General features: G+C 46.2%; 1 protein-coding gene across 1 annotated transcript; it reads left to right on the top strand.

Annotated features, from left to right (window-relative positions):
* The first annotated feature begins 713 nt into the window (after nt 1-713).
* Nucleotides 714-3,910, top strand: S100P (S100 calcium binding protein P). The gene is made up of 2 exons (XM_068943418.1): nt 714-923; nt 3,466-3,910. Exons 1-2 carry the CDS (start codon nt 786-788, stop codon nt 3,613-3,615), a joined length of 288 nt encoding a protein of 95 aa, XP_068799519.1. The 5' UTR covers nt 714-785; the 3' UTR covers nt 3,616-3,910.
* Nucleotides 3,911-13,566: the final 9,656 nt, after the last annotated feature.

Consider the following 13,566-nt stretch of genomic DNA (forward strand, 5'->3'; position numbering starts at 1 on the left):
GGGATCAATAACAAGTTATTTCATCACAGATCAAGATGAGTCTTGATACTGGCCCAGTGTTCAGGGGGCGGATTTGTTGGTTCAGATGTCCTCATCTGAGCAAGTCACTCAAGGCTCCCTTTATCGTCATGGGAGAGGCATTGGTTCGTCAGACCTGTTTTGGACATCCATGTTGGAGTGAGCTGAACCTGAAGCGTCAGCTTGTACCCCCAGTACAAGCCCAGGGCGCTAACTCAGGCATCTGCATGGCAGACTTCTACTTCTCATCAGGTGAATCTCACCCCCAGTGTCTGCTTAGTGACCCATCCAGTCTGAGATAAGTTTCCCCTCAGGGCAGAGAGGGAGTCCGTGGCTGTTCTCAGTTCAGAAAAGGTCCCAGAGCCCCTAGTTATGGTAGCGAGGGAGAAATGAGACACTCCTGTTCCTCCTTAGCAGGCTAATGTATACTCTTCTGAAGTCAGGCTACCTGTTTGATTTTCATTTTTCAGTCATGCTGTGTACCTTGAAGGAGAGGCTGGATTCTTACGGGTGAGCAACTGGCTGTACCAGCCACACCAAACTGATAAAGCTTGAATTTTGAATCGATATCATTACAAAGGCATGTACTGCAATGTGACAAAGAGTGGTGCTCAGATACGGATATTTGCTAGCTGATAACGGTCCTCCTCGTGGGACCATTGGATGCGACAGTTGCATAAAGCACCTCAGAACAAGGCTAGCCTCCATCCTCCAAAAGAGGTCTGAGGCTATTCACGTGAAGGAGACGGCCAGACTCTAGCGGCAACATGTCCAACCTGGAAACCGCAATGGGAATGACCATTGCCGTCTTTGACAAGTACGCGAAGACTCAAGGCAATCCGCAGACTCTCACCAAAGCAGAACTAAAGACTCTCCTGGAAAAAGAGCTACCTAATTTCCTCTCGGTAAGATAACAAACACTTCAGCATCATTTCTGTATAAGCGCGAGAGCTACACGCAGACGCAGTGGTCAGCACATTGCAGAGGGAACTCCATCCAGAAAGCTACAATGGTTTGCAGGAACTTTAAGTACATCATTTGAAGAAGAAAAGGCTTTGAGCATACCGTGTAAAATTGATTCTAATATTCAGGGCCAGCCCCAGTTCACCGAGTTCATCACTCAAGTTATCAGGAAAATGGCTTTGAAATAGATTATTTTTCATTTTCAGAATTCATCTACTTCTGTTTATTCCTGGGTGTATAATCTTAGATGATGTTGCAAGTGCTGTGAAGGTGGTTTTGTTGTCAACAACTGAGGATCTTGATTGCAGTGGGGAAATCTCTCTAAGTGTTTCCGTTACACCAGTATGCACACCAAAATGATATATAAACAAGAATAAGAGCAGATTGTTTAGCAATTGTCTTTAATCTTAAAAGAAAGACCTGAGAAACTATTTTATATAATAGATTTCTCTGTAATCATCATGTACATTTAAATGGTTTCAATATTTATATCTAAATTTCTCTAGACAGGTATTCAAACCTCTTAATATATTATAGTAAATGATTAGTTACTGGGGAGACAAAATGCCTTTCATTTTCAGTCATTTTTTATTTGCTTTCCTTCACTAAAAACCTAGAAAATGGTTTAGGAGTCCTGTTCTTTCTACACAGGAGTAGTATTTATCTATCTGTGAAATTATTCTCCTTACTTGCAAAAGTCTAGGACCAAATCTTCCAAGTGCGGACACCACTTTACGTATCCAGAAAAACTGAATTTTCTAACTATGTTAGAGCACTACAGCAAAGGTAGTTCATACAATTTAGTATCTTTCCATGATACTAAGCAGTAGAGCCACAAGCAGTAGAGTTCGCTGTACGACATGTACGCCTGTTGGATTTATGACTCATTAATTAAATACAGATGCAATATACAGAATAAGAATCCAGATGGCTCTGTGTAGTTACATGAAAATGTCTCTGAAAACATAGAAAATAGATCGGTGACTGTGACTCAGAAGCGTCATGGTAAGTATCTTGCTCCCGGTCATCCTGTTTTTGTAGTGCTTTCAGTTAAAAACCAACCTGCCCTCGCCACCCAAAAAACAACTAATTGTAAGGGTGCATGGAAATCCACGAGACACTTTAGAAACTTTAGTCTTTTTTTAGACATTTGATCTAAAAAAAGTTGGGGAGCCACTGCCCTAAATGGCTACCAGATGGGATAACTCTCCAAGGTCATTCCTGAATATGTCTACTGGTCGGGCACCACTTTTTTTTTATTTCCACATGACTGATTTTATTACTTCTATTTATTTCCTGAAACAGCAGAAAGTACTGGAATTTCCCAAGGAGGTAATTAGCTAAATGTCCTTTTATGCTCTGGCTTCTGCCTCCCTTACTTCCTTTTTGTATTCTACATATTCTAGAGAACAAATAACACCAAATAACATTTTATGTTAGCAGTTAAAATAAATTTAAAAGAACGATGTTCTGTCCTGTGGGCCAATAACTACATGCAGGGCGTGACTGAGAATATAAGTCTGACTTCACCAAAAAAATGACCATTTTACCTGCTTTTTAAAGACTTTCATATATGTGTGTGTGTGTGTGTGTGTGTGTGTATGTATATATATATATTTTTTTTCAACAAGAAAGACAGGATCCTCTAAATGCTCATCTATATTTGTGGTTTAGAAAACGTTATACCTGAAAAGAGCAAACTACCTAGAAAGCTCTTTATGAGCTTCAGTCAGAATCAGAATTTCCTAATTCGTGATCAGGAGGAGAAATAAATCCATACATTGGCCTAAACTATTGGACTAAGTTACTAAGTGTTTACATAGAATAATTAGCGGGTTACATTTCAGAAGCAATTCAGAAGCTAAAACTAGTTCATGCAAGTAGCTAAATGACTGTAAATATGCACTTGTAAACTGAAAAGGAACAAAAACCTTTCAGATACATTCATCAATCAAATCTAGGCAATGGTTCAATTTTTAGTGATTTCAAAGATGCATTTTTTTTTCTTAAGTGAAACATGAAATTACATAACACAGAAACTTAGTTAATTAGCCTGTGATCCAGTAGAGCCTTCAGATTTCAGTCAAGGTAGTCATTATTCTAAATTCCGGGAATATTTCCAAAAGTTTATTTAACTTCTTCCTACCGTAATATCAGATTTATTTTTTTCTTTAGCTTCAACAAAGCCCACAGGGCAGTGGTTTCCTGTATTCCATAGGTCTCTGCTGCCACCCCCTGTTTATTATCAAAAACTGCATTTTCCAAAATCGGTGGAATCAATAAAACCGACCCACTGCAAGCACCTTAAAAAAAAACTTTTTTTTTATATTGCAAAAATTAAAAAAAAAACAAACAAAACTCTTTTTACTCAGACATTTTCCTGCTTAACATGCCGGGGTAGCGCGCCTGGGCTGGGCCGGGCCGGGCCGGGCCGCCGCGGGGCTCGAAGCCGCCCGTTCCCACGCCACCGCTCTTCTTTCGCAGGCGGGGAAGGAGCAGGAGGCGATTGACCAACTCTTCAAGAACCTGGATGAGAACGGCGACTCCCAGGTGGACTTCAAAGAATTTGTCATCTTCGTGGCCACTCTGACCTGCTGCTGCCACAAATACTTTCAGCAGAGAGGAGCCAAATAGCGGCGGGGCGGCTGGCCGCACCTTCCCCGAGCGGATCCCATTGAAAATAACCCCCCCTCTTGTTTCCCCCCCCGCCTTTGGCTGTGCGCAGAACTCTTTTTGCAACTTGATGTGCTTGTAGACTGTCTCACCCAGCTTGTACGGATTTATTTCCTAAACAAGATGAGGCCTTTACACCCATATAAGACCGCTAAGGAGTTGGTGATGTGGATGGGGCTATGCACTATAACCACTTGACTTGAAATAAATTAAAAGAAACACACCCCAAAATGGCATCAAATAAAAATTTCTGTGTAAAGCAAGCCTGAGGACAGCAATTCTTACTTCTTTACCTGAGAGCTTTTTTAATCTGCGGAGAAGCAGAACAGCTTGCTTTCAGGGGCCAGGCAACAGACGCGATGGTTGTGACCACGCAGCTGGAGCCAGGCTGCAATAATTTGCCTTTTGAAGCACTCCCCCGGTGAGAAGGCCAGTGCAAACTGCAAAAGCAACTTCAGCTGCTTTGGATGCAGAATCTCTTCTCTTTGGTGCTAATTCCAGTTTATGCCAAGAGCCAGGTGAATCCCGAACCCCCCAAAGCGTGCAAACGCGCCGGGCAGAGCAAGTCACTACAGCTACCCGTGCGGCTGAGCGACTTCTTTGCTTAACTCTCCAGATGTGGCTCAAGGCCACGGGGCATCACTTTGCAGAGCAAAAATGGGAGCAAGCCCTCCAGGGTCGCAGAGCTGGGCTTTAACTGAAAAAACATTTTTCTCTCCTTGCTGAAACCTGGAATAATGAGCTAAACTGCTGGCAGCTGGTATCTGGAACTGGACCAAAAGTTTTGCTGTGTTTAGTGAGCCTGAGGTTAAGCAACAGGTTTGACTCATTTGTAACCGTGTCTGTGTGTGTGTGTGTATTGGTATAAGCGTATTCGTCTTTTTGGGAACAAGCTAAGAAAAGGTTGTGTCCGGGGCGATGTGCACCAGAAGACGACCAGGAGCAGCAACAAAGTATTGCCTCGGTGCAAGAAGCCCTGGGAAAGCGCGCCTAACGTGAAGACTTGAGTCAGTGCCAAGACGGGCAGGTGCCCGTGAGCTATCCGAGTGCAGATATTGAAACTAGGGCAAGGACGTGAGAGAGGCAAGAGAATCTCGATGCAGAGCGCGGCTTGTAGTAACGCAGCAAAGCAACTGTAATCTGTAAACACAGCTGTATTCTCACACAATAAGGTATGTAAGAGAGGACGAAATATGAAATAAACAATCCTGCTTCACTACACGCAAGGTGCGTGCTTCAGTCCCCACAAGTGGCGCCCTGAATCAGGGAGCTGAAGAGTGAAATCCGGTGGGGAGCCCAGCTGAACTCGACAGAGGCTGCGCAGCGTTTTTTGCCGTTGCCTTCACGGAAGGTAAGCAGCTGGGAACGTGGGCAGTTCTCTACCGGCAGAATATGCATCTGTATACAAGGTTATGCAGCGTTTTCTAGAGAAACGGCAAGTAACTGTAAAGGCAGAACAATTAAAGGAGCTTTTAATTTGGATCTCCGCGCATGTTGAGGAAGCTGATACGAGTAATATATACAGTAAGGGGACTTGGGATACCATTGGAGTGTGTTTGTGGAACGCCGCCACCTCGGATGATCCCGTCGCCCCTTCCTTGTTAACGACCTGGCGACTTGTATTTGACGCGTTAGATCAGAATCACCAGGGAAGTATGCAGGAGGCAGCTAAGACACCTTCTGCTCCTCCTATGCGGGGCAGTGAATCTGTGGACCATTTGACCCTGGCCCTGTAGACCCTGAAAAAGAACCAGATTTATTTCCTCCGCAAACTTCTGCACCTGTTATATCAATGCCGGTTGTTACGCCTGTACCTCCAGTAGATCGGTGGAAAGACATGCGAGCTCAGGCGTTGGCAGAAGGAGACCTTGAATGCCTTCAAGCCCTCCCGATGCCTGTCCTCCTGTGCGAAGGTCAAGCCCCCACCTGGGAAAGTTTTAATTTTAGTTTAATAAAGCAACTGCGGAAAAAGTATCAAGGACTCTGGACTTAACTCTCCCTATGCGCGGGGCTTGATACAATCGGTTTTTAATAATATGATTTTAACACCTAATGACTGTCGTACGCTGGTCAGCTTTTGTTGACCCCCACGCAGTATATGTTACAGCAACAGGCGTGGTGGAATAATTGCGATCAAGCGGCTACAGCTAATTTAGATCGGCAACAAGGGGATCCACTGTATGGAGTGGGTCCCGGGGTCCTTTTGGGAGAAGGTCCCTATCGGGAAGAGACAGCGCAGCTGCATCTTGCTCGAGAGGCGTTGGCGCAAAGCAAAGGAGAGGCATTAAGAGCCTTGTTAAACCTCCCTGATGAAAATGGGAAAGGATTTAAGTCATTTGCGATGGTCAAGCAGGGTGCTACTGAAAGCTACATGCAGTTCGTGGACCGCCTTAATACTGCATTAGAAAGGCAAGCGGACAATTCAGAAGCTCGAACAATTCTGTTAAAACAAACAGCAATTGCAAATGCTAACGTAGATTGCAAGACAGTGCTTGATGCTCTGTTAGCGGCGAAACCCACTGGGGGAATTCCAGAAATGGTAGACGCGTGTAATGTTGTGGGAACACAGACTTACCAGCTGTCAGCTTTGTCTACCGCCTTTGCAGCGCTGAGTGCTCGGATTAAGTGTTTTTCGTGTGGTAATGTCGGACACACGAAAAAATTTTGTCCCCAAGGTCCTCTAAAATGCCCTCGCCATAAGAAGGGCCGACATTACGCTAACCAGTGTCGATCTAAATACGATAAAGACGGTACGCCACTCGGCACTCCCCAACAATCGGGAAACGGGAAAAGGAGCGCCAGGGGCAGGGGCGCTCCGACAGCAAATCCCTCCTCAGCACCAGGAACCTGGGTCGGCAACTGCAATGTCTTCGCTCCGCCTTGCGAGCCGGCACCGGCGGGAGCGCCGGCTGGGACTTGGCCACCTCCCAATCCGTTCACCTCATAGACACAAAACCTGTAGCGGTTTCTACAGGGGTGTGTGGTCCTTTACCAGAAGGGAATGCTCTTCTTTTGGGGTGGTCACCCACTACCCTGATGGGAGTTTTTGTCTTTCCAGGGGTTATTGATGCTGATTATACAGGGGAGATTAAAATTATAATATGGACCCCTAATCCTCCTTGTTTTATTCCTGAAAAAACCCGCATCGCTCAATTCGTGTTTTTTCCCACCATTTGTAATTCGGCAAGGCACGAGCCCATTAAAAAGGATCGGGGAACAGCAGGCTTTGGATCCACCGGACTTCCTCAAATTATTTGGCCTTCTACTATAACACCTCGATGGCTGATAATTCAGCGTCAGATACAGCATTCATCTACACAGCAAGTGACTTCTATCCAAGGTCTACTTGACACGGGGGCGGTCGTTACTATTATTGCGGAAACCGATTGGCCTACTGACTGGACATTGTCTCCTGCGGTAATGACGGCAACCGGTGTTGGCGGCCCGATAACCCCATAGCAGGGTACCGAATTTGTGACTCTATCCGGCCCCGAACAGAGAACGGAAAACGTCAAACCTTATGTGTTACCTATACCAATTACGCTATGGGGTCGGGATGTTTTAACGCAATGGGGAATGGTGTTGCACAATTTTATTTGGGGGCCACTGACCAGCAGCTTATCCCACAGGCTCACGACATGTCCAGTCTGGGTGGATCAGTGGCTTCTAACATGGGAAAAGCTGCACCATTTAAAAGAATTGGTTGATGAGCAATTACGGTTAGGTCATATAGTCCCTTCTCATAGTCCATGGAATACCCTGGTGTTTGTGATAAAAAAGAAATCAGGCAAATGGCGTCTACTCCAGGATTTACGGGAGATTAATGCTGTTTTGGAAGATATGGGACCTTTACAACAAGGTGTCCCTTCCCCTGCGACCGTTCCAAGAGAATGGCCTCTATTGGTTATGGATTTAAAAGACTGTTTTTTTACCATTCCAATCCATCCTGCCGACGCGGCTCATTTTGCTTTTTCTGTTCCTTCCCTCAATATGAGCGAACCTCGTCAGAGGTTTCATTGGACAGTTTTGCCACAGGGTATGAAAAATAGTCCCACAATCTGTCAGTGGTATGTAGCTCGGGCCCTTGCCCCGGTAAGAAAGAAATTTGGCAACTCCTTTATTTATCATTACATGGATGATATTTTATTGGCAGCTTCAAATGTTACTCTTTTACGTCTGTTGCCTCAACAGGTTCAAAAAAGTCTGGCAGAACACTCTCTGGTTATTGCTCCAGAGAAAATACAAACAGTAAGTCCGTGGCACTATTTGGGATAATACTAGTGCTAGGCCTCAACCTGTTAGCCTCAAAACCAATATTAATACTTCACGTGATTTACAGTGCTTGTTAGGCACGATTAACTGGGTACGCCCAGCTTCAGGAATCTCTACTGCAGATCTTAGTCCGTTGTTTCAATTACTAAAAGGTGATCCCAACCCTGCGTCCACACAAAAGTGGACAGACGAAGCTTATAAATCCTTACAATTAGTTACAACAAAGCTCCAGATAAACACTGTTGATCGCTTCGTACTTAATTCGCCAATTTTGTTTTTTGTTTTCACTAAACAGAAACCCTTTACTGCTCTTATTGGCCAGTTGGCAGAGAATCAACTGTGTAAACTCGAATGGATATTTCTCCCACATAATGCTACAAAAACCCTTCTGCCATTGGATGAGCAATTAGCTCTGCTCATAGGGAAAGGTCGTGTCCGTACCCGACAACTATTAGGTCAAGATCCTGACAAAATTTACTTATGCGTGACTACCATATATTTACAACATTTGTTACAGTTCAGTGATGCCTTTGCTGGTGCTTTAGCAGGTTTTACAGGCCAAATTTAATTACACTGGCCCAAAAATGTCCTTTTGCAGTTTTTTGATTCCATATCCCTTCTACAACGACCACTACTCAGTCTAACGCCGTTACCGCACGCTTTAACGGTCTGTACAGACGCCTCGGGGAAGACCGGCAAGGCTGTTGTTGTGTGGCAGGCCAATGCACAGTGGCATTGTGATGTGCATCATGTTGAAGGCTCCACTCAAATAGTTGAGCTGTCTGCTGTGGTACGTGCTTTTTCTTTATGGCCCTCACAAGAGTTAAATATAGCAATCAGTTCTCGCATATACTCCCTTTTCTCCTTTTTACTCAATCTCTTGTCAGGGCGCAAACATTCATATTTTACCATGCATTTGCGAGCCCATACTTCCTTGCCATGTCCTCTTGTTGAGGGCAGTCAACGAGCTGATGCCTTAACAGCGCCGGTGCTAACGCCTAATACTCTACAACAGGCCCAACTTTCACATGATTTTTATCATCAGAATGCCACTGCGTTACAACGCCAATTTCACCTCACGAAAGAACAGGCTCGCTCTCTTGTTCGGTCCTGTTCTTCTTGTCAACATCATTTTTTACAGCCCTTGTACGGTACTAACTCTCGAGGTCTATCCTCTCAAGATTTATGGCAGACAGACATTACTGACATCGCAGACTTTGGTGTTTTTCGCTTTGTCCATGTTTCTCTGCATACCTATTCTAATTTACTGTTTGCCAGTGTTCATCGTGGAGAGCGCGCTCGAGATGTCTGCGCTCACTGGACGCAAGCTTTTGCTTTTATGGGTATTCCTTGCACAGTTAAGACTGATAATGGTCCCGCACATGTCTCTGTGAAAATTCGCTCTTTTCTTCAAGCCTGGGGAATCCAACATCTAACTGGTATCCCACACAACCCTACCGGGCAAGCTTTAATTGAACATGCTCATAGCACTTTGAAACAGATGCTCTCTAAACAAAAAGGGGGAACCGAGGGGTATGGGTCTCCTATGTCCTTAACTTTTTGAATCGGGTCCGTGATGAGCAGACCCCTGTTGCCTCCCATTTTAACTCTTTTTCACGCCTTCTTCCCTCAGGACAAGCACAGCTTATGGTCCGTGATCTGGACTCTGGCCAATGGAAAGGACCTCTTTCTCTGATAACTTGGGGGAGGGGTTATGCTTGTGTTTCTACAGGTACCCAGCCTCGTTGGTTCCCTACTCGGTGCGTTAAGCCCTACGAAGTACGACGCCAATTTCGTAGCGGGGAATCTGAAGAAGTCGTGGCGTAGTTCTGGGAAATAATATGTTATTTTCTGCGATAATATGCCTTTGTGTTATGTCTGGAGAAACAATAGACGTAGGCAGAGGGATGTGGCCCTCTGTCTCCGAACGACCTAATCCTTGGGTAACTATAGCCAATGCCACAGGACAGGACACTGTTTGCCTGTCTGTGCCTTCGGCTTCTAATCCTTTTCAAACTTGTCTGGTGGGTCTTCCGACAGACGGAAAAGTATATCAAGTTTGTAATGGTACCCCGGCCACCCTAACGGGCTGTAGTCGGTGGGGCGATGTTTGGGATGGTTGGACGCCCTACGTACCGGTGTTACCTGGGGGACCACAAGAAATAGAGTTATTAGGTTCTGTGCAGATGGATCAGTGTATATATTTCAATTATACAGGATGAAATTCCTCTCGAAGGGGAATCGCTGTTGTTAATGCTACTTTAGCTGTTTATCGCAACACAACTTTATGGTGTAATGTAACACTGGGAATGTATTTGCCCAATTCTACAATGATTCTACAAAAACGACGAAATCGCACTAGACGATCTACACATCTTTTTCAAAAAGATTGCAGAGATGATTTTACCTTCTGGAACCCAGGAGAGATTATTACAGCATCCATTTTTACTCCTGGGGTCGCTGCTGCAAATGCTTTAGCAACCTTAAATAAATTAGGATGTTGGCTTGCCAAGCAAACTAATAATACTGCAACGGCGCTGTCAGGGCTGCTTACCGATGTTGATTCTGTAAGACATGCTACACTGCAGAATCGCGCAGCTATAGATTTTTTATTATTGGCGCACGGCCGCGGGTGTGAGATTGTGGAAGGAATGTGTTGCATGAACTTGTCAGATCACTCGGAATCTATCCACGACAGTATATTGAGACTGAAAGAGAGCGCAGCGAAGCTGAGGTTAGACGACAATGACGGGCTGGAACGATTGTTCTCAGGGTGGGGGATCACAGGGTGGTTATTAACTATTGTGAAGAGTGGCTTGTTTATGTTATTGATGATCTTTTAGCCTGTCTGTGCCTGTTTCCCTGTCTTCTGCAATGCGTGCAACGAATGATAGATGGCGCCTTCAATCAACAAGCGTATGCAGTTTTGTTAAAACAAAAAGGGGGAGATGTTGGGGGCAATGTGCACCAGAAGACGACCAGGAGCAGCAACAAAGTATTGCCTCGGTGCCAGAAGCCCTGGGAAAGCGCGCCTAACGTGAAGACTTGAGTCAGTGCCAAGACGGGCAGGTGCCCGTGAGCTATCCGAGTGCAGATATTGAAACTAGGGCAAGGACGTGAGAGAGGCAAGAGAATCTCGATGCAGAGCGCGGCTTGTAGTAACGCAGCAAAGCAACTGTAATCTGTAAACACAGCTGTATTCTCACACAATAAGGTATGTAAGAGAGGACGAAATATGAAATAAACAATCCTGCTTCACTACACGCAAGGTGCGTGCTTCAGTCCCCACAGGTTGGGCCTGTAAAATTATTTTGGACTGTGTTTTAAGCATTACAGCTATCCTTTTGTCTAGCCTTCTTCTGCTCCTCAGTTTGGCTATACCAACTAAATGCAGTAAACACCACTTGAAAGTTTATTCACAGTATTAAGAGCACAGTGTCACAAGGCACTTGAGCTGCCGTGCCTGCTGGCAGCTTGGGAAACGGCCGGCTCTGCTCGTCTCGCCACCCACCACCCCTCTGGGTTGGGTCGGATCCAGTGGCGGTGATCCAGAGCTGCACTTGCCTTGGGAACGTGGGGTCTGTCCCCATCACAGCTTTCTAACCCGGGTGAAATCTCTCCGAGTCCCGTCGCCCGCTCATGCTCTTTTCCCACGCTCTTGCCTTTTCCCTGGCACCTTACCCGCAACCGAAGACAGAGAAGCAGAGAACAGATTCCTGCCTTAAGGTGGAAATACAGCAACAAATTAGCTAACGTACTTTATAAACTGGTATATCTGTGCACGTAAGAGACTGCTTGAGAGGGAGTGTGTGTGTGCACGTGCGCAGACACGGCTGCCCTCCGTGGCAAGGGGCTGCAGCGCTGCCTCCCTGCCCCAAGGCTGCGGGAGCCCGAGCGCGACCCTCCCGTCGCTCCCGCCACAGAGCGCTTCGGCTGGGGGCCTGACTTCTGTCCGCCAGCGCTGTGACGCCGCAGCGGGACGAACAGCTGTGCGGGAGAGCAGCGGGAGGGCTGCTAACTTCCTGGATGGCCAGAGATTAATTGCAGCCCATACGTTACATTTGCAGAAATAACCGTACCTCCTTTAACAGTGACAGTAACCTTTTCTCTGCACCATCTGGGCAAGAAAACTAAGAATTACAGAAATGCACAAAATTCTTGCCAATCCAGAGCTCCCACGTTGGCCTTCCCATCACAGATGATTGCTCCATAACATTTCAGCTGTTTGAGGAACCTATACAGCTCTAACGCAGTATGTTGCTGGGGGATGACCGACGCGCAGCTCATCACCTGCACCCGCTGGCGGATCCTAGCATTGCTTCCTCACTAGTTCACCAAGCCTATAAATAAGACTTACTGTCGCTTTCCGTATTGTAAAGGGAGTTCGTTATAAACTACAGAAGTGAACTTCATATATTGCATATATAACAGCTAGCTGTATAAACCTTCCCCAGGCACAGACATTTAGGTGCTATCTGTTTAAACTGAACAGTTTGTATTTAATTCTCCAGAACTTATTTTTCCTTTTGCAACTTCAACACGAGCATCGAAAAGGTTTCCTCTGCCTTGCTTCGTGATATCGATCCTCACAGGAAAAAAAAATCCATTTTTTACCACTGTGTGGCACTAAACGCAGCCTTTTTATTACCCGCTGCGTCCGAAATTCTGTATATTGTCACTGAAACACAATTTAAAGAATTTCTATTCAGAGTCAAAAAAATTCAGAAGCGTTCGTGACATGATGGCAATCTCGTCTCTCAGCAAACACCGCACGTCCCGTGGAGAGCGTGGCCGTTCACCTGCAACCATCGTTTCGCCCGTCGCAGTGAAGGCTGCGGGAACCGAGCCACCGCGAGCCCACACCTTCCTCTCTCTCAGCGTAGGCTTAGCTGCACCATTGCAGTTATCTCAGTCACAATGTTTCCCTTTATTTGCAAATTGCAAATTCCTCATAAAAATCTTGTATAGCTCTAAGCACCATTGAGGTCCCTTTAAAAGACATCTTTGAAAGAGAGTAGTGGTGAACGGCTCTTGTCCTGTTAAACTAGAGCTTCACCTTGTTACTCCACTTTATCTGGCGCTGCTTAAAAAAACGTGCTCTTCAGCAGCGTGAGCTCTATACCAGTCTGAGCAGTGCTGTCATTTCCCCCAAATTCCACCCTTCTTTCCTAGACTTCCTGCCCTGATCTCCTACATCCCCCCGGCCTCGCTCCTCCACTACCCCCTTTTGCCCCTTCTGACGGAGCGCAGGCTGGGTCTGCGCTGCAGCGCACTTCAGGACCGGGTTTACCCTCCTCACTTGCAGCTCTGCTCACGGTAGCACAAAGCGAAGCCCTTTTTAATGCCCCCTCACCCCGCAAAACGTGAAACGACCTCGATCTGAGAACTGTGATGAGCTAAACCGTTCTCACGGTCATGGGGGAGTATCCGAGGTGGCCCTCTTGCCGCCAGCTCGAGCGGGCTGTGAACCCAGTGGGCTATCATCTTCCTTGCCCTTCCCGCAGGCCCCCTCCTGCGAGCCCGTCTGCCTGCGTTTAACTCCGTCAGGGATGTACGGCGCCCCGGTGTGTGGGGGGAGACGATCATGCCCAGGAGTACGCAGACGGGGTCCCTTTACAGCTGACGGTTCACAAGTTGCGG

Source organism: Struthio camelus, chromosome 4 (genome assembly GCF_040807025.1).
Source record: "Struthio camelus isolate bStrCam1 chromosome 4, bStrCam1.hap1, whole genome shotgun sequence".
Taxonomy (NCBI): Eukaryota; Metazoa; Chordata; class Aves; order Struthioniformes; family Struthionidae; genus Struthio; species Struthio camelus.